At 37.2% G+C, this 20644-nt stretch overlaps 1 protein-coding gene across 13 annotated transcripts in view; it reads right to left on the reverse strand.

Moving 5' to 3' along the window:
• Positions 1–14260, reverse strand: part of LOC139968050 (cGMP-specific 3',5'-cyclic phosphodiesterase-like) — a 184420-nt gene extending 170160 nt beyond the window's left edge. For 9 of the 13 annotated variants that reach the window (XR_011793215.1, XR_011793212.1, XR_011793213.1 and 6 more), the window contains exon 1: positions 12338–14259. Coding sequence is in view for 9 of the 13 variants with exons in the window: in XM_071972372.1 (XP_071828473.1) it covers positions 12338–12801 (464 nt within the window). In the remaining 4 variants the exon portion in view is untranslated. Of the gene's footprint in view, positions 1–12337 lie in introns of all 13 variants that reach the window. The other 4 variants (XM_071972364.1, XM_071972365.1, XM_071972367.1 and 1 more) reach the window with 3 other exon arrangements.
• Between the last annotated feature and the right edge of the window lie 6384 nt (positions 14261–20644).

Here is a 20644-nt window from a genome sequence, read left to right on the forward strand (position 1 = left end):
AGAGAAAATTTATTATGTGTGTACCACAGAGATTAGGGAGAAAGATGTTATTCACAAAGTAATATTAAAAACACCAACTAATGTCAGCAACCCAATTGTCACACAGAGTTTGGAGAGCTATGTATTAGTGTTAGCCTTTTGAAACTGCACTGTATGTAATTATGCGTCTTCAGTAGCTTTTAGATTACATGACAAAGTCAGAGGTGAAATAATAGAGACAAGAAAAAATATGACGATACAAGACTTTAAATTAAAGCAGCATGCATACACTGTACTGCACAATATAAACATTTGAGTTTAATAGAAACCTCCAATACAAGCAAGACTAGCAAACCTCCAAGACAAGAATATTCTCAATGTTAACATTGAGCCATATTTTACAGAGGCCTCAATTGGCTGAATATGTCATTGATGACTTGCTGTTTAACAATGCGTAATGTGTTGTGCACAATTCACTTGATTTATAAACAGAGTGGCTTCGTTGTGCTTATTTTGTACCAAGATATATGTATAATTTACATATATCTCAGATATACTAAAACGAAAGGAACATCACTTGACATTGTTGAAAGTTTGCCATTGCTATTAAATGAATGCAGTTGCACAGATTCCATCGTGAAAACATACAGAATGAAACTTAAACCTTACAGGTTTGGCAATTTACCAATGACGATAATTACTCCTCTCCGATACATACGTACTCCCATCTAAAAGAAAAGAAAAAAAGCGGAGCGAACGCCGCTCCCGAAAAACAGCCCTAAAAACCTCTCTAAAAAAAGAAAAGGATACTTATCGGGCTGCAAAGACTTCAAATACTTCCAAAAACAGTGGATGGGAAAAAATTTCCGATCCTAGGAACCAAAAGTGGACGAAATTCGGTGGAAAATATCCGCTCGAAAAAATACGAAGTAGACGCTTTGGTTGGTAGAATGAGAAGGAAGGTTGGTGACCCGTGAAGCCGGGTCACAGAGGGTGCACAGTGTTAAAAGGTTACCAGGACATTCTAGGCGCGGTAGAATGAGGTGCATAGGTTGGGGGGAGACAGGTAAGCGAGGAACGAAGTAAATACATACGTACTCCCATCTACCCTAGCCTAAGAGTGGTATCATTCTTGCTCTGCGCCCCTAATAATCCTCTCTAAGGTCACCACCCCCTTCCTTACAAAGCTAATATTCAGAAGCCTGACACATTCAGTACACATGATTTTCATCTTTAGTATCAACCTGGTAGTACAAGAACTCCATGGATTTATCAAAACCAGAGGAAAGCTACTGTACTTCTTCTAGTTTTATCCACTACAACAAAGTTCTGCATGAGTATCCTTGAATAGTTGCATACAGTATTGAACCTCCTAGTGCTAGTAACAGGAGAATATCACTTACTTATAATGCAAAGGGTCAAGAAGTAAACTTGGGACAGTCTTAAGACACAGACTCGGTAATAGTATATTATTAGTTAATTACACAATTATTTTATAATTACCAACTAAGGTCAAGTAGTTTAGGATAGGAAATGATATCTCAAAGAATCAAATCTGCACAAGAACTGACATCTTGAAAAGAGCATAGATGCTTGAACTCTCTGTAAATCAGTATACAATATCTGCCTACACAGAAAGACAGTCTTGATTTAAAGTACTCACAGAAAATGACAGTAGTCATTTAAGTCAGCAAATTATGCAAACTTGACTGTATATATATGAATATTTCAATAGTAGCAGCTTTATCAATTTCCTCAAACATATTTCTCTCTGTAGGACTACACATCTCATGAAACCTCTACACACTGAAGACAATATTTGATTTACAAACAGAGAGTTGTCACATTAATTACTGTAATTGTATTCTGTGACATATTTTTTTATTTATTGTGAGTGTGTCAGGTAATCAACAGTCGGTCTACATTAAATGTGCAAGTTGACATCAAAGAACATATCCAAATGTTGTATACAGTGCAATGATTCGGCGGTGTTATATTTAATCAATTTTCCCAAATTTTCTGGTCAAATGAGGTGCAGTGCAAAGTCATCTCATCCGATTGTACGATTATTACTTAAAGATTATAATGATGCAGTTGGCTGTGTACTTATAAGTTTAGTGACAAGAACGACCATAGCTTGTAAATTCGCCACACAGATGCATGAAAGAGACAAAATTATGAAATCACCTACTGCATTGTATACATTTCACTATACATATTATCACTATATTCTGACAACACAGTATTTAACTACCAGCTATGATTAATTTTCCTGTAATATAGTTTGCATGTTATCAACACCAAACAGCTACTGTACAATTTATCTCATATTATTATCTATACACTGGGAACCTATCAGTTTCAACACAAAAGACTCAGGTCAGCTTTTATCACCATTTGGAGACAACATCTCTGTTAAACTGCCAACTACAGACTGAGCTATTAAATTCCTTTGTCTACTGCAGTAGAAGTGATCACAAATAATATTTGTTGAGGGTAAAAGATAACTGTTTTTTAACTGATATAGAGGTAGGTATTAAATAAATGGGTTAATCTCAAGCCATTTATTAACTGTTTAATCTAAAAAAATATAAACATTAATAATTTTGAGATACCTTGCCAAATTTCCCTTTGATTTTGATTTTCCCTTATTGAATATTTTCCTACATCTCAGGTGACATCAGTAGCCAAGGGAAGTTTGTAACAAATATCCCGACAGCCTCATCATAGATAAACTATCCACTCAATAAATTTTCCACAGAGCCATCCTCTAGCAGTTATTCCGATTTTAAATCGGACATCTTTTAATGACCTTATAGGGACTCCACATTGTCTGTCTATAGCTGGCAACCAGACACCACATTCCCTTCTCAATTTACATGCCCTAAACCCTATTATTTCAAACATTTTACAATCAGTTGAGTTTTTTCACGTTCGCGTTTTTGCGATGTTTTTGATTTTCCAATAGTCACCCCAAAACTTACTGGAATGGGTCTTACCACAATTGGTGACATTTTAGCAATGCACCCACCTTGACCTCTACAGGTTGTTGGCCTCTTAATTTCCATACTCCAAGCATAAAAATATAAGTGGGAGGGGATTGGGGGGAGGGGATTGGGGGGAGGGGTTGTGAAGGCCCAAAGGCTATGGTCGGGTTGGAAGATCCTTAAATTGTGAATAGTCACTTGAACATAAGTGTGACATCTTATATTCCTTGTCACATTCTATGATAAAATTGTAGGGGAGATAGGGGAGAGAGCGGAGAAAAAGAGATGGGGGAAAATAGGAGATGGGAGAGAGGGTAGGGAGGGAAGAAAGGAAAGAGAGGGGTAAAAAGGGAGAGAGGGGAGAGAAAGGGAGAGAGGAGAAAGGTGAGGAAGAGAGAGAGAGAGGAAAGGAGAAAGGGACCAATGAGCGAGAGGGAGGGTGGGTGGGGAGAGGGGGAAGGAATGGAAGATCTTCAAATTGCTCATACTTTCTGCACATGTATGGTGTTGCAGTACCAGTACAATGCGACATGGTTTAAAATGCAGGCTACATAGTACAGGACTTAGTTTAATTATTCAAGGAACATCATGATGAAACACACTGGGAAAGATAGCCTAAATACAATGCAAGCATTCCAGGGCTTAGGTAAACATTGTAAACAGGATAGCTGCAGCAGTGAAAACTCAGTACTATTGTTGCTATATTACTGAAGGGATGTGGTGGTATGATATGTCAAATGAGGGAGGGAAGGAGGGATCAAATCATTGTTGGAAGAGACTGATTGCATAGATTTTTAATTAGCTGGCATTGCAAGTTTGGAAAGCATCAAAGTGTTATAATGAAGAGATCCATGAAATGGCTAGACCAATGGCATGCATGTGTGAAGACATCTTCTGCCAAAGTTATGAAATGTATGGCCTACCAAGGTACATATAATCAAAGAAAACCCACAAGATCTGACCTCTTGGGACATAATACACATGTTTTCCAAGCTTTGAAATTGCTTGTTGAATGCTTGAGCACTCCCAAATTTTTCAGCCCATTTCTCTGAATTTTACAATGGCACCTTATACATGATCCCCAAAATTACTGGCTTGGATATTTATAATGATCTATTTAAACCTATCAGCTTTCTCCTAATACACTTTCGCATCCACCTGGTTCACAAATTGCAAACATCTTAGTACTGCAACCCCCATTTCCAGGTCAACACTCACTTCTGACCGATCATTTTCCAATAATCTTTGGCCTTGGAAGAAATAGGTATACTTTACTCACTAAGGTGGATCAATGTTCAAAGTTCAGAATCTGACCTCTACTAACTTCAAATGACATTTGACCTCCCTCCCCCCAGTACTCCTGGTACTGGAACTGACCTCTACTAACTTCAAATGACATTTGACTTCCCTCCCTCCCCCCCCCCCTGTACTCCTGGTACTGGAACCATATAACAAGCATGCACTTACACCACCATGTTCCTATCGAGTGTGCAAACCAAGGCATCAAAGTTCAGTAAACAGACACACACGCAACACATTATTACGGCCTATAGATTCCATTTGCTTTCAGCATGCAAGGAATCCAGGAGAAAAGTTTTTCCATAAAATATATTTGTCTACAAATGGGCCCCAATGATCATTGTAAATTACACCTGGCTGTAATTTTCCAATATACAGGTGTGATCTTTGATGTTGTTTAAACATGTCCAAAGACATAAACCACTTACCCCACTCGTTTCACATTTACTCTAAATAATTTTACATTTTTATTATTCCTGTTTTCACTACTGAAACGGTGAGAGATAATGCACAAGTCTCATTAACCTTCGTTTCTCCCAATAAATGATAAAAGCAAAACAAAATCAGCGATGAGACTCCCTTCTCGTGGGAAATCATAGCTGGTGGGGTATCAATTGCTCTACCAATTAAGTGCTTCCCTGCTTAAGTGGCAGGCAATGGTAAACGGCAGGCATCAATTTACAGTGCGAATGAAACATATAAACCTTTACTGTAGCATATATGTGTGTGTGTGTGTGTCTAAATAATCACAACTCAAACTGGTGTATACTCATTTGATATTTTCTCGTGGTAAGAAAATCTTCAATGAGGTAACATAGCTATACAAATATATATATATATTGATATAGATATATAGATATAGATATATATATAGATAGATATATATATATATATATATATATATATATATATACAGTAGAACAACAATGTCACAAATGTGCATACATTCTGAAATAATTTCTTAATTTATGTACAATACTGCATTTACAAAAGGTTAGCAGAAATCTTTGTTACACTGAACATTGCATGTTTTCATTCATACGATATTTTCTTTATTTGCTTTTCAAGAAAACCAAAGCATTGTTTCCTTTTCATAGTAATATTCTTAAATTAATGAACAGCTTGACTAGTGTGTACTGCCAATGATTGAGACACATCAAAGAGAGCAAATCAATCACATTTGCAGGATTGATGTGAAAATTTCCTTATCTTACTTAATACACCAGGACAATTGAGTAACATAATTTTTTGTCCACCAATGGTTTATACCATAAAGACTCCTGTGCTTTAAGATGGAAAAAACGAGAAATGTAGAAAATCTTGAAAACTTTTGAAATATTCTGCTGCATTGAAAGAGAGTATTGTTTAGTGTTAAGTATCTACATAGTTCACCTATTGCAAGACCTTTACCACTTGTAAACCAGCTGAATTTCACATCTGATCCAGATAATTAACATTTCAATTTGTTGTGTATTTTAATGAAAACCACTAAATTTGCTTTGGGAACAAGAAAATATCATCAAGAAGTGAATAATAGAGTAATTGGCTGAACAGATAACAGTCCTGGGTCATATGTACATTACAATGTGCTGGATTTTATAACTCAGTATATATAGGACCAAAGGAGACAGTGCACATGTTTAGTCTAAGGTATTAATTTCATGTGCAGTCTAATTGTGGCTCAAATCTCTTTCACAGTTTTTTTTTGTATACAGTACATCTCTAGAAATCATTCTCTCACGTATTCAAGTGATAAGCCAAAATTTCCATTAAATCAGTTTCCTCTTTGTAGGTGCATCATGTAGCATTGTTATGCAATGTTTTGGCCAAGGATGCAAAATCTGCATCCCACAGATGCAACATTTTGTTTTTAGAAACAAACCCAAAGTACACACTCACAACTAGTCCTACACAAAACATAATGTTCAACCTTTGCAAATTTGCGTGAACATTTGTGGTCACGGTGCAAAATTTTTGTGCAACGTTCAAGTGTACACTATATGCCAAAAGCAGCCATTGAAGCTGGAGTTTTTAATCGAATTGCGTAAAATGTTATTTACATACTGTAAAGACCGGGGTTCATAAAAGTTGTGAGCAAGTACTAATCCTTTTAGGGGCTTTCTCTCTTGTTGTCGAGATCTATACTTAACATTTCTGCATCGGTTAAGGGACTCAATTAAATCAGTTGGAAAGTGCAGTATCTTTATGCTTGCATTTCCTATCTCAGCACTCGTTTTATATTTAACATTGATTTCCGACATTCACAGCGTATTCACTATTCATAACCTACAACGCTTTCACAGATGCAATGAAAGGGAGTTGTATGAACCGTACAGTAGTCTGCATTGGATGACCGCCATATATGGTAACTAGTGTACGGCAAAATTTCCCTCTTAGGAATTCGAGTCATTTTGTTGTTTATATTAGTTGAAGGTTTCATCATTTGTTGTTTTTTTTTTGTGCGCATCATTGGACTATACTTATATGCTCCTGTTGTGTACAAGCAAATGTGTTGTCAGGGGTAATTATATCTACTGTAAGTATAGTGTGTTCCTCTAGAGGTATTTCAGAATGCATGTTTTCATGGAGGACTGTAGGGATGCAAGTTTTTCTGAGTGGATGCAAACGTTTTAAGACATTGCGTCCCCCGGACGCAACTTTTAAAATCCTAGTAACAATACTGATCATGGATGCTATAAAATTAAACTAACTTCAAGTGGTGATCTCCCTTGAAATGGTCTACAAAAATTGAATGGTTTCTGTCTGACATCCCCTACCAAAGGAAGGGCCTCATTGCCATTTAGTTGGTAGAGTATTGTACCTTCTACTCTTTACCCAAAGGCTTTGAATCAATTTCTACCAAAGATTTTTTTGTTCCCTTTTCAATAAAAAACTGTGTTCCTCAGTGTCTCTATGCAATGAACTGAAGAGCAGGATGAAGTTCTGTGTTATTGCAGACAATGTCCTGTGTAGCTACAGTACTGTAGGTATTAAGAATTTGGATTCCTCAAAAAGGAAATTTTCCACTCAGGGTGCAGGACAGTGTTTTCATTCCCTTACATCAAATTTTAAAGGTTGCAATTAGATAAATTTTTGTTGAGAAAATCAAAATGGTCTTGAATTGAGCAGAGCAGGTAAGAGAGGAGTAAATAATGGAATTCTGCATGTAACATCTCGTGTATCGCTCGGTGTCAGGGATCTGCAAAGCTTGCAAAGTTCTCTCACTTCTCTGCCCAAGAAATTCATGAGACCATCAGAATTGAGAACTAAGTAAGAAATGAATAAACGTATGCATCTTTGGTCATGTTGAGTATCACTTAAACATCAATTATGGTCACAATATTTCATTTGATTTATTTTTTTAAAGTTTTGTTGACTAAATTAAGGATGTTTTGGTCCAATGTTAATCACGTATCAAAGTTAGACTTAGGGTGTAATGTGTACAGTATATATGTTAAAGAATGTGGTTATGTTTTATTGTGAAACATCGCTTATGAGGTAGAAATAAAAAAGACAGGTTTCCACAGCTCAGCAACAGTGATCACATTCATGTCTAAAAGTACTAAATGAGAAGAGAGACAGACAAAAGGCAATATGCTCCACTGTACATATATGATTTAGTCAGAAGTTGACAAAGTTTCCATAAGTTGAAGAGGATATTAAATAGGCAATCCATAAACTTATCACTTTTACGTTATGTAGTTCCAGCCCTTAATTACACAAATTCCTGAATCCTGACCTAACAGATCAACATCATATATCCGCATACAAGCTGTTTAACAGTGTTTGTACACACACTGACAGCATATACATGTTAGCTCACAGCTTACCAACCAAGTGCCTATTGTACCTCTCACACCTAAAGAATGCTTGCATGAACAAACTGACACTAAAGAAGCAACTTTTCAGTTTCTGTCATTTTGATGGACTATGGGCATGCAAGCAAATTAAGTTCATTATGAAAGTCAATCCCCTTTCCAACATTTGGGCTTTCCAACGTGTGCATCTAATGCTGATGTTGTCCTAGATATGCCTGGAAACGGTGTTCGCCAGATCAATTCTTAAGTGTACTGTCACTATTTGTTACACTAAAAGGTAAATAGCTCACAGGACAAAGTCCACTTCCTGTGAGAACAAAAGCAAGCTCAAATGTTGTTATAAAAACATCTAATGGCCTCTGGTAAATGACATACAACATGGCTACTGAATCTGAAACAGTTTTTCTATTTGCCTTAAATTAGTGTCTATTAAAAAAGAAATATACTTGAGTTAAAATAATGCAAAGGTCTGAAGTAACAAAGTCGGCAGCCACTCTATTCACTTATTAGCTGCATCTACAGTATGTACAGTAACGGGGCAAGTTTTGTACATGCACCAGTTACAACCAGCAACGATTACTTCTGCGATTTATTATATATCATTCAGAATGTATATTGGAGTTCATAAAGTTCATACCATGAAGTTCATATCTATCTGTAAACCAGCATGGTTCACTTCCTTTGGTATTCAGCACAGCTTCATAATTACTGTAAACTCAGTCATGGCATTTTATTATTAAAAAAATTATGAAAATGTATGCACATGTTATAAAACTGACTTTTTCTTTAGCTGTTTGTGGTGGTTGGAGAGGGGTGGGGGAGGTTGCTGGGAACATTCATAAAAAGCACGCATTTCTACCAGATTCTCAGTATGAAACATTGATGATGAATAGTCCTAAGGTCATTCACCTAGAGCAGTACTTTATTTTTATAAGGACAGTTACAATCTGGCCATGTTTAGTGTACTACCCTCTAGCAGAAGTCTTTTACAGTCTTCAAGGTATACATACTGTAAATGCAAGTATCATTTTGACTACACTTTCAAACATTGTCAGCATCAGACAACATCCCCAAATATTTGTGACGCAGATTCCAATGCCTTCATACAATTTCAAAACCCTGTACAAAGATGTGATCGAAGGAAATCAATTTTGTACGGTCAGACAGTGAGACGATGTAGCCTTGGTCTAGAGCGGTACGAAGAGATTTGTGGACATTTTAATCACAGCTGAGCACAATGCTGCATTGCTTTTGTTAAGTATGCAACACAAATCAATTCCTCAATTTTCAAAGCCTGTGCAACAAAAAGTTGCATTAATAAATTTTCATTGCATCTTTCAAGACTTCGTGTGCAGTACAGCGTTATTAAAAATTGTCAAATTTTCTGTCAATACGCTAAGATTTTAGAGTACAAGCAAAGAAAAGGAAGTTATGGCAACACACTATGAAAATGTTAAAAATCATTTTAAAAGACTTACAATGTACAAGTTAACCACCTGATCTTCAAACAATTTTCATAGAATAAATCACAGAGTGATTTATACTTCATAGAGCAGTATACAGTATTATTGTCCCAGTTTAATAGCTGTCTTGTTAAACAGACTAACCAAATGAATTGCTCCAAAGCAAACTGGATGCAGAAAATTATCTTATCATTCTTCTTTCAATCTTGATAATTCAACACAACTCAATTTATAGATGAGGACCTGATTTTGACCAAAGCAGGCGGTGGTTTTGTGATAATTTTGGCAATTTAACAGAAGATACAGTAGGGCTTGAGATTATTTGTCAAACTTATGTGCAGTATTTTACAATACTATGCATTGTGATAACAGGTTAATTGTAGGAACTGTATAATAAGGACATGGTATTAATAATGTTACCCAGCATACTTATTTTCCTGTATTCATCTGTGAAAAGGATTTTTGTTCATGTTCAATCAAATATCTAAACCGAATTACCAGAGCTTATTCCTACTTTCCAATAATTCATGAACTTGTTAGTAGCTGTGCATCAAAGTATCACTAGCCACTTCTATTGTTTCATGCTTGAATTTAGATTACCAGGTGTGAAAGCAGCTTCCCATGGGAAACTGTATCTTAGACAGTTCAAGTGGCAAAATTCCATTCATTTCAGCTAATTGTCTCAAACTACAAATACCAAGAAGCCCAGAATGAAGAATTTCTTAAAAAAATATCGACTCCCATTTAGTTTGACTAGGAAAATCAATCATAGCCCTCCATGCTTTCACACTCTACTATACCACACTAATATACTTCACAACTTTAGAAGGGGAAAAGTTTGATCAGATGAAAATCACTCAAGCAGGAAGATGCCGCTTTCATGATGCAACGTTGCACAACAAATAAATAGACTGTTTCTATTCTAAACCGCTCTTCACAATTCTATGCAAAAAAAATAAATAGTCTGTTGTTTTTCTGTGTTTAATCAGTCATTACAAAGATCAACAGTCACTTTTTGTAGATCAATGGTCTGGCTACAAAAGTCGGAGTCCATCAATTTGAGGATTGTCTGTTGTCTAATTTCAAGTTGCTATACAACTGCACCACTCACGATAAGACTGAATTGTTCTTGTAAACAACCCCCCCCCCCTTCCTCTCGCCCTTGCCTCCGCTAGTTCCTACATATTTTCAATCCCTATTTCAGATAGCTAGAAGAACTGAGATTCACACTACTCTAATTTTCTTGTTTAAGTAATTAATTTTATACCCTGGATACTCTGTGTAAAACACGAGCAACCATGCTGAACATTTAATCCTGAGGGGCTTCTCTTGATGTAACTGAAGTTAAGCTACAGTAAGTGCAAGTTAATTGGACTTTTATTTCTTTCTTTTCTTTTCCTTTTTTTCCTTTGAGAACGTAATATGACTTGATACGTTATTATGACGCACTTTGGGAGGTTTCATGATTTAATCAAAGAAATGCGAAGTAAGTCCCACTTCAAGTTTGTTAGTGTGTCTGGCGATGTGCTTTTTTCAAAAGCGTGCAGTTAACAAAATTATGTCACTTTGCAAATCCAGCTCCAAATCATCACTTTTTACTATGTAAAATTGTGTTCTACATTTATTGGGAGGTAACCTACATTAGCACAACCTTTTTTGGAAACTCAATATACAGTAGAGAATGATGGAATATCCGATAAGTATTCTTTCTATAACATTCTTGTTTTAGTTGCTATAATTGTATTTAAGTACATGCTGAACACATGTACTGTATTTAATTTGTTTAGTTTAGGTTAGAGACGCAAGGATCAGGAAGCCTTACAGTAGCTTATTTGAGACCCTACCCGTGTGTTAGATTGTGGATGAACACCAGCTAATTTCAAGCCTTTTCCATAAGTGTTCAGAGCATTACAAGGCAGGGGTGGGAATTCGCTCCCATTTAACATCCCTATCCGGCGGACGAGAGTTTATACCCCAGCATCTGACCACTTTCTCAAATACTGAGGTATGCAAAGGCACCCCATTCGACATCACTGCAGTGCAGCCATTACGAACAAAGTTGTTTCGAAACCAAGTGAACAACAGAAACAAATCCCTTTTCCCAAGTTCACAAACCAGAAGTTTATACCAACACCATGGAAGACTCCCCACATCACCACTGCACCACAGCGATTTTTAAATAGGTCAAGAGAATCTGGCTCAGTGGCTCCTGGCATAATTTTGATCCGGGAACCTAAGGACTGTGAGGCGGACACTCTAACCGCTGAACCAAGCCTAATTCAGCTACAATTGGGCTACTCATTAAAGTAGACTGCACTACAGGGTCATTCTGTGTCAAATCACAGATGGCTGTGTCTTGATCCTCTCCAAACATTTACCACTCTCCTTGCATGATTAGAGCACCATGAAATAAGCATTTATTGTGAAAATTTCAGTTGCATTGCTTCAAAATTTGACAATGAGTAAACTCTCATTTGTGCCCATAAATTCATGCCACCATGCTACTAATCTTTGAAAGTAAGCCAAAGTATCAGTAGTGTAACAGAATAACAAAGATTAAAGTATGCCTGCTACGTACAGATAGCAAATGAAATACAGAGCGAACTGTACAGATGTTTCCAAAAAGCCTTTAAAGGTACCGGCTTTTCAAAGAACACAACTTGGTGAAACCTTTAACTGGTCACTGAAAACTGTTATTTGAGCAATGCAACTTTCAGTGCCTGACAGTATAACTAGCCAAAAACCATTCTGGGAGATTTTATCATTTAAGTTAAATTGAAAAGACACTTACCTGCATCTATCTCCATTTGTGAGAATACTGACATTCATAAGAATTTTATGACTCAGGGTGTTGAGATCAAGTTCATCTGCTATGTCTCTAATAAGTTCCATAAACAAGTCCTTCTCATCTAATTGCTTAAGGACAGACTTGTTCTTACGAAGAGTTTTTTTCTTCCTGTTAGGGGAGAGCAAACTCTTCAGGCTACCACTAGCACCAGCAAATGATTTCCGGATATTGTGAAGCACATGAGGTCCTTTAGAATCGTGTGGCATTCCATCTGACCACGATGCAACCTCAGCAGGCGTTATGCTATGACGGCTACTAGAATGACGGGTAATCCAGCCATCCACCATTTCAGACGTTGCATATTGAATGAAATAGTCCTCCGTGAAGCTATGATGGTCCTTCAGATATTGCACCACATCTTCTCTAGTAATGTGTTGGGTTGGGGAATTCTTCCTCTTTTCTGCCATGATGGTCACCCTTTCCTATGTAGGCCAATATATTTTGTTAATGGATTTCAGTTGATATGTTTGCATGTAACATGCATGAACATTAGCATTGGTCTACAAAGTATCTTGAATTAAACTTATGTATTACAACAATAGGTCAACAGGTTGCAAAGCTTCAATATACTGCTGCATGTGTGATGTTCAGCTTTAAGATTGGTTAAGCAGCAAATCATACATTTTTGTAGTCTCCGTGTAACTGAAGAAGCTAGAGGCCTTATGAAAGGATGACTTAAGTTGCCACAGATTTCAAAATCTGACAATGATGCATTCTATCCTAATCACTATAACAATAAAAATGTATCTTTGTAGAACAGATACGATTCCTTTTCATATAAGTCGTTCCTTCCTTCGTATATAGGCTAAGTAGACTTTCAAAAACCCAGTGGGATTTTATTTGCAGGACTAGCTTTGCCAACTGCAACTTACATTGCTCAACCACTGTTCCTTTACATTGAAGGCCTCGGAGTCTGACTCACTAGGCTACATCCAGGTTTCACATAGGCATCCATTTTCCCATTCTAGGTCTAGGAGTCGGATATAATCCTCAGTCAGGTTCACCACGTTACTGTTGTAACAGTCAAACCATAATCCAATGGAAAAAAAGAGATCACATTACTTGTTCCTTCAGCGATTCTCTAAGTCTGAGCCTAACTGTTAGACAAACAGGACAGCATGCAATGTGTGCAATGTCACAGTTAGTAATCCTAGGCTAGTTAAAACTGAATTAGTCGCAAAACGTGTATCCTTACTCGCAAGTTACTACTGGTGCAGTGGTCGTAACCAAATGAGCTACATTATTTCTACGTGCAATGGAGCAATACGAAACAACTTGTTACCACCAGCAGACAGTATCGATATCACTGTCAGATTCTACAACGATGGCTGGTTTAATAAACGAACATTACGAGCTTGTTGTACTGGTATCACGAAGACCAAGCTGGGCTGTATGCTAAGAACCAATCTTGAAACTTTCACCAATCTTGACGTTTTGAATGAATCCTTTCCTTCGTATGCTACTAAATCCACGATACAGCTAGACCCTGGTAGGCCTATATTACAAAAACAGGTTCCTGCATAGTACTCCCAGGCGGTGTGTGTTCTGTCACAGCTGTCTGTCGAATGCCGTTGTCATGAATGAATGCAGCTGCATGTTGTCGTAGCCTAGCCTGGAGTTAGCAGACGATCACACACCGGACAGATAAATTGAAGTTTACTGTTCTGTCAATCAAAACACTTCAACCAAATTTCCTGCGTGGGCGCACGGTCTAATGTTATCTAGATTCTGTGTTCTCAATGAAATGGATATGTTCCTCTAATGTAGGCAAATTTTATTAGCTAAATGTAGACGGATTATCGGGAAACTGTCATCTATATATGGCAACTAACTTAGGGGCCTAAGTGATATACTAAGTAAATTACATACATTATTTACATATATTATGTTGTTAGTTGTGAGCGCGCGCGTGTTCCTTTTTCAATAGATATATCCATTGCGATTGCACTATGGCAAGCCGTCTGCCCGTCAAGGCGTGAAGTTCAATAATACCACTGCATGCTCATTACCTCACTGACTAATACTGTATTCTACATCACACAACACTGATGTTCTTTATCTTTGTACACTTGTATTTAAGTTGTAATTGAACTGAAAACAAATCCAACAAACAGTGGTCTGGAAGAACGGGCTAAACTATTCATTTTTCTTTAGCGAAGGAAACTTTGGGGATTGAAATAATGATATGCATTTCCAAATCAGTGTGTTTAATGACAGCGTTTTACCCCCATGAGTCCATCCGGCACAAGATAATAAATTTAACTATCCAAGTGTGATTGCCCAATCCGCTTATTTGGCTAAAGTGACAATGACTTGCGGGCCAACGGTACACCGTTATTGTAAGAAGATTAATGATACGCTTACACTTGTATAACCTACTATAAACCCCGATCGATCAGAAGCTGATATAAATACTGCGTACCGGGCATGCACATATTAAATCCAATGAGGAAAGCTTCCACATTTAATGAGATAATGGTTAGGTGCCTGTTTCCAAGTTCGCGCATCTAACCCAGGACCGTAGCCTGGTTGTATTACATTTAATAACACAGGAAAAAAGTGAAAGCTTGAACTCACAATAATATTTAATGATGGAAATTATAGCATCATTTTACATATAAGCTCTCTGTTCCAATTCGGCACAATTCGGGGAACGGACATCAATAGTGCCCCCACCCCCCCCCCCCATTCCATCTGGATAAAGGCCTGACCTAACCTTACAGCATTGTTTGGCGAATAAGTCTTAATTGATATGTCTAAATTTACCTTATAACAACCCCCACCCTAACCTCCCGCCCTTTACAACTGATAGGGTATTCATATTACACTGCGAATTTCTCTCGCCCAGTCTGCTCCTTTATTTCCGAATTCGGTTGCTTCGTGAGACTAACCATTGACTGAATTCACGACCCCCCCCACACCCCCAACCCTCCGATGAAATAAGAAGAGAGGGAAATAAAATCAAAAGTAAAGTAATTAATACTCAATTTTCTTTCTTTCTTTTCTTCTTTGCACGTGTAACTTTTACGTGACATGGCAATTGCGTAATTGCATGGTAATAACAAAATAAGAAAACGGGGACGACAAAGTAATACACCGAATCAATTATAAAATGTTATTTAAGGAAGACTTGTTATCAATCGTCTGTGATTTTTGTGTGACATTACCTGTTTTAGCACGCTCCTATTACGTGAAAAGGCCTGGTGATGACGTCAGTTGATGATGCTCTCTTTATATCTGTTTTAATCATTCCTTTATCTTACCGTCTCTTCTATCCTTGCATTTTTTTTCATCATCTACTTCTTCTTTAAAGCAGCGTTTGCGTTTCTAAACTCTCAGAGTATTAGTAAAGATAAGATTGTATATTATTGATCAATATTATAATATTATTAAAGGACACGCTCCTACATTATTTCATCACATCAGAGCTAATGGTCAATTATTAACGGTTACATTCTGCATCCAAAATTTCTCTTCGCTCAGATAAGCATTTATAGCATATATCACTCTACTATAAATCAAAAATGGAAACTCTCAAAAGTTTATTACTGCATTATTGCAGTTGAAAGCTTTGACTAGTCAAGAGAACTAACAAACATTCAACTATGTAATTATCGGATCGAATAAGATCGGTGAATCATGAACTGATTAATCAACGAATCATTCAATAAAAATTATCACTGCCACATGAATGATACTTTTAAGTTAAATTTAAACACAGAATTGCAGTAATCACTTGCATGACTAGCAAAAGCCAATGCTTAAAAAACCCGGCTGCAGTGGCGGATCCAATATTGTTTGGAAGAATAGGACAAGAAAACAAGTAGGCCTATATCGGTACAAAAAATCCCGGACATTGTATACCGTACTACCGAATCGCAGTGCATAAGGAGCAAAACGGTAAAACCTACGGTATAGAAAAGATTGTCCGCTTAACGTTTTACCCCCACTGACGAATGAGGTGTGGACCAAGCCCCCTCCCTTCTCCTCCTCCGGCCCTTTGCGTTCACTATGCTGTTTCCTGCTCAAAGACGAAATACAAAATTAAAACCATATGTAGTATAAGTATAGCACTATCACATCACATTACATACAAATCCATGCATCTGTGGCAGTGACTCCCTTGTGACTTGATGACACATACAGTTCATTGCTTCTTCACAGGTTTTATGTGTTTATTATCATCATTTTTTATTTTATAGTTTACATCGGTTGATGGTTATATTATGTCTTGTCAGCACCTTCGCGGAACAACACTTTTAAATGGCGAAACTGACTTGGAAGACACTATATACTATACACGCAAAGCGTATCAAAAGAGAGAAGAGTTCCTAACGTCTTTTGCAAAGGATCCTATATAGATGTCCCCAAAAGTTAATTTCCTGATATTTTCATTTCAATCATTACCAATTCCGAAAAAGAATACACGAGTGACGACTATCTCCGTCAATAACGTTCCATTTTATTAAGTAGGCCGAATGGAAATATAAATCAGTGAGGTAAATGACCGTACGCAATCGGGGAGGGGGGGGGGGGGTAGGGCGTTCCACTTTCCCTGCTGGCGGAAAGTGAATGATCTTGCACGCTGCATGGGATGTCATCAGTAACTGAGTCAGTCAAATTGATATGGAGTACATTTTGCATCTAAGCACCCTCCGTTTTACCAAAAATTTACATCCTTCCATCCCTCCTCTGGACGAATTACAATCTTAGCCCTCCTCCAGTACGAAAAATGTGCTTGCGCCCCTGAGAGGGACCCCTCTGGCAGTTGCTTCGTAGCCCTGTATATATACCCAATATGAGGAGAAAGTTAACACGAATTGTGTGGTCAATTCCAAACATCTTGTCAAGGGCTAACATACGCCCTGTTGACGTTCCTATGCGTTGAACAAGTCGAACGACGTTGGTTTGTTTTATTTATTTTCTCCAGCATCGAACTGTATGTAGGTTCGACGTGAACAAAATGTCAAAGTTCACAGAAAAGTAGTAACTTAGATCAACACCTATCATCAGTTCGCTGTATATACTGGATAACTTACGATATGTCAGGATTTTCTATAGGGTGGTGCTTACCGAAGATGTGCACCTATTATTGAACTCACCTGGTTCCTATAATTAATGGTACTTAGATGCAAAGTGGCGCTGTATTTTGCAACTTTTGAAGGATATCCCAAAAGTATACGTGCTTGTGCCCCAGGTCAAGCTGATCTTTCTTCTAACCATCGTGGTGAAAACGTTTCCCGATCGCAATATTGCACAACACTGCAAAAACATAATTTAAAAGAGAATTGTGAAAACTGAAAAGACTTATAGGCCTATAGGGATTTTAACTTCATGTCCATTTACCTTATGGTATTGTAATGAATTGGACTTGCAGGTTTATGCATTACATATTTAAATCAAGTTCAAGTATACGAAATTGCAAAGTAGCAACAATATACTTACTTACATCTACCCTTTGGCAAAGATAGGACTATATATATTTATACATGTTTAATGCGCGTGTATATGAGTGCATGTGTTTCCATCATGCTAGCATCACTAATATGATGCCGTTGCTATGGTACTGTCATTCAACGCAAAGAACGAATTGCAATAACCCGATTCGATAAAGTAACACGTGAACACGTGACGATCATATAAGTATTATTTGTAAAGGTTTGAACAAGCCTAATATTGAATAACCTTATTAAAGAAGCATATTAGTGTAAATAGAAAAAGACATTAAACCGCCATGGGATATGAAAAGTATTGGTTTCATTTAATGAAATTCATTATTCGTAACAGACACTCTTTTCGCGCCACTATGTCATTGCAGACTTATGGTTGAAATGAAAATCTCGATCGGTAAGTTTTCCTGAGTTTTCATATACAGCTGCATAATTGTGATAATCAGCACGATGATAATGGATATAATTCCATGAATGCACACGTAATTGAGCATAACGTGACATGCGGGTTGTTGCATAGTATGTCACAACGGATGTTTAAAACTCCCATGCAACATTTTCATATAGTATATGTAAGATATTGGGTCGGCTACTATTTTGCATATACAAATCGGGCCGTATAAGCTGTTAATTCCATTATGTGTTATACATGTTAATCGGTATCCCGTTCAGCTGTGTAATTCACCTTACGGTGGGCGAGATGAAATGTGTCGTAGTGAATTAATGCAACACGTCACTGTAAATGAATATGAATACAATATAATAATACGATAAACAAAAACATTTTTTCAGCTCAACTGTCCTGATGACATTATTCACTCTGAGGTTGGCAGATGCATTCACAAAATATTACAAAGGCAATAATAACTCCGCTACAGTAACACAATACTATGAGGATGTGGCTTTGACCTAAATATGTAAGACATGTTCAGCCATTTTTTTTTCTAAGTTATCGGCTTCAGCCACCAGAATATATTCTTTTACACCCTGTCAGCGAACGATCCACAAATATGACGGTATTCTATAAGGACTTGGCTTGAAACTTTTCTTTTCCTCTACGACATGTACGTTTTATTGACAATTAAAGCATAAAATGTCATACGACACTACACTGTTCAAGTGAACGACACCTTTCAATTAAGCCTAGTCTGTATTTACTTCAGTGTAAACCACACGCATTTATATAGTGCACATTATAGAATTGTATACCCTAGTTTTTCAAAGTCAGTAACCATTTTGTCATTGAACTTGGATGCATACCATTTTATATATTACCGATATCGCTTCTCTTTGGTCAACGGTATAACTAGAACACTGATTCTATCAACCATGCTATCAAATTTATGGCCAGTGGTGGTAAAAAATTGTTGCTTTTTCTTACGCTGTCAGAAACAGATATGTAACAATTACTGGTCTACAGTATTGCTATAGTATAGCGTTTGATATAAGCAAATTCACGCGCTCTGCTTGAAAATCGTTGTAATGTGATATTGTCCTACTTTCTTCCTCTCTGCATGAACTGGATTGCCTTTGGTCTTCTCCATTCGAGTCACTTATATACTGAGTAGACTGTCAACATTTGTTATTCCTTTAGTTTAATGACGGAAGTAACCATTTTTAGATCTAGTTTTCAGTTTTCCATGAAAAGGTCAGTCGGCAAACACAGAACAGCAGGAAGAGACCCATCAATCCTGTAAAAACGTTATGGTTGCGTGTACCGTACGCATTATTGCGCTATCATGGAATGACTTTATAACTATTCTTTTGTTTCCGCCCCGTTTTTTCCAACCGCACAGCATTTGCTCGCAATACTTAGCATTGAGGGCTATACTAATATTGACCTAATTTATTGTCTAAATATGCCTCATAATGCAACATTTGATTTGTTTATATCTGGGGAGGATCCCTCCCCCTACATAAAGGAGTCGACTTCAATGAACCCAGGGCAGCACCCTCTTTTTTATAATTCTTCGTTTGCCTCCAGGCCCTTCCACAAAAGTTCAGTCCCCTACCTTACTCAGTCGGGGATATTTTGAACACCCCCCCCCCACATTGGAAATCCTGTGCATGCAAATGGTGGCAGCTCGGCACTTTTATGGCATTTGCAAATGTCCATCTCATGACAGTTTGAAGTTTTGAATAGAGGATCAGATATGGCGTACAGTGGATAATGAACCCTTTCGACTGCTCTCCCACCCCCCCTTTCCCTCTCTCTGAGTAATAAAGTTCACAATCAATACAAATCACTAGAATGCTTTAAATTATCTTCAGTTCTCTCTGTTTTCACACCATTTTGAAACATAGTTTTTACTTGTACTCGTTGATATATAAAGCATTATAAAAACCTTTATCTGAAAACATGGCTACGAATCGTGCCAGCCATTTCATGCACCATTCAGGTTAACCCGTTGGCCAGGTTAACCATTGAATGGTTGAAATTGAAATTGTTGAAACTGAAAACTAACATTTTGAGTGTTAATATATATGCTATTTGTGAAGCGAGTGTATAAACACAACCTTACTCAGGATCGATTATGCGGATCTTCGTCCGACTTTCACACCAGTGACCAATCCATTTTGGGGTTTGCTAAATGGATTTGATGATATTTTGCTATGCAATCATTTTGACATATTGCTGTTAAATGTCGAGTTACTCATGTACTCAGAGAAGAAATATTTGTATGTTTTAGTCAATTAGATCACAAAAAACATAAACATTTGATGGCATGTTGTGAAGCTTCCATAATTTCTACTAGAATATTTAACAATAAACTTGGTGGATATTAAGGCCATTGTTTTT

The sequence above is a fragment of the Apostichopus japonicus genome, chromosome 5, assembly GCF_037975245.1.
Source record: "Apostichopus japonicus isolate 1M-3 chromosome 5, ASM3797524v1, whole genome shotgun sequence".
Classification (NCBI taxonomy): Eukaryota; Metazoa; Echinodermata; class Holothuroidea; order Aspidochirotida; family Stichopodidae; genus Apostichopus; species Apostichopus japonicus.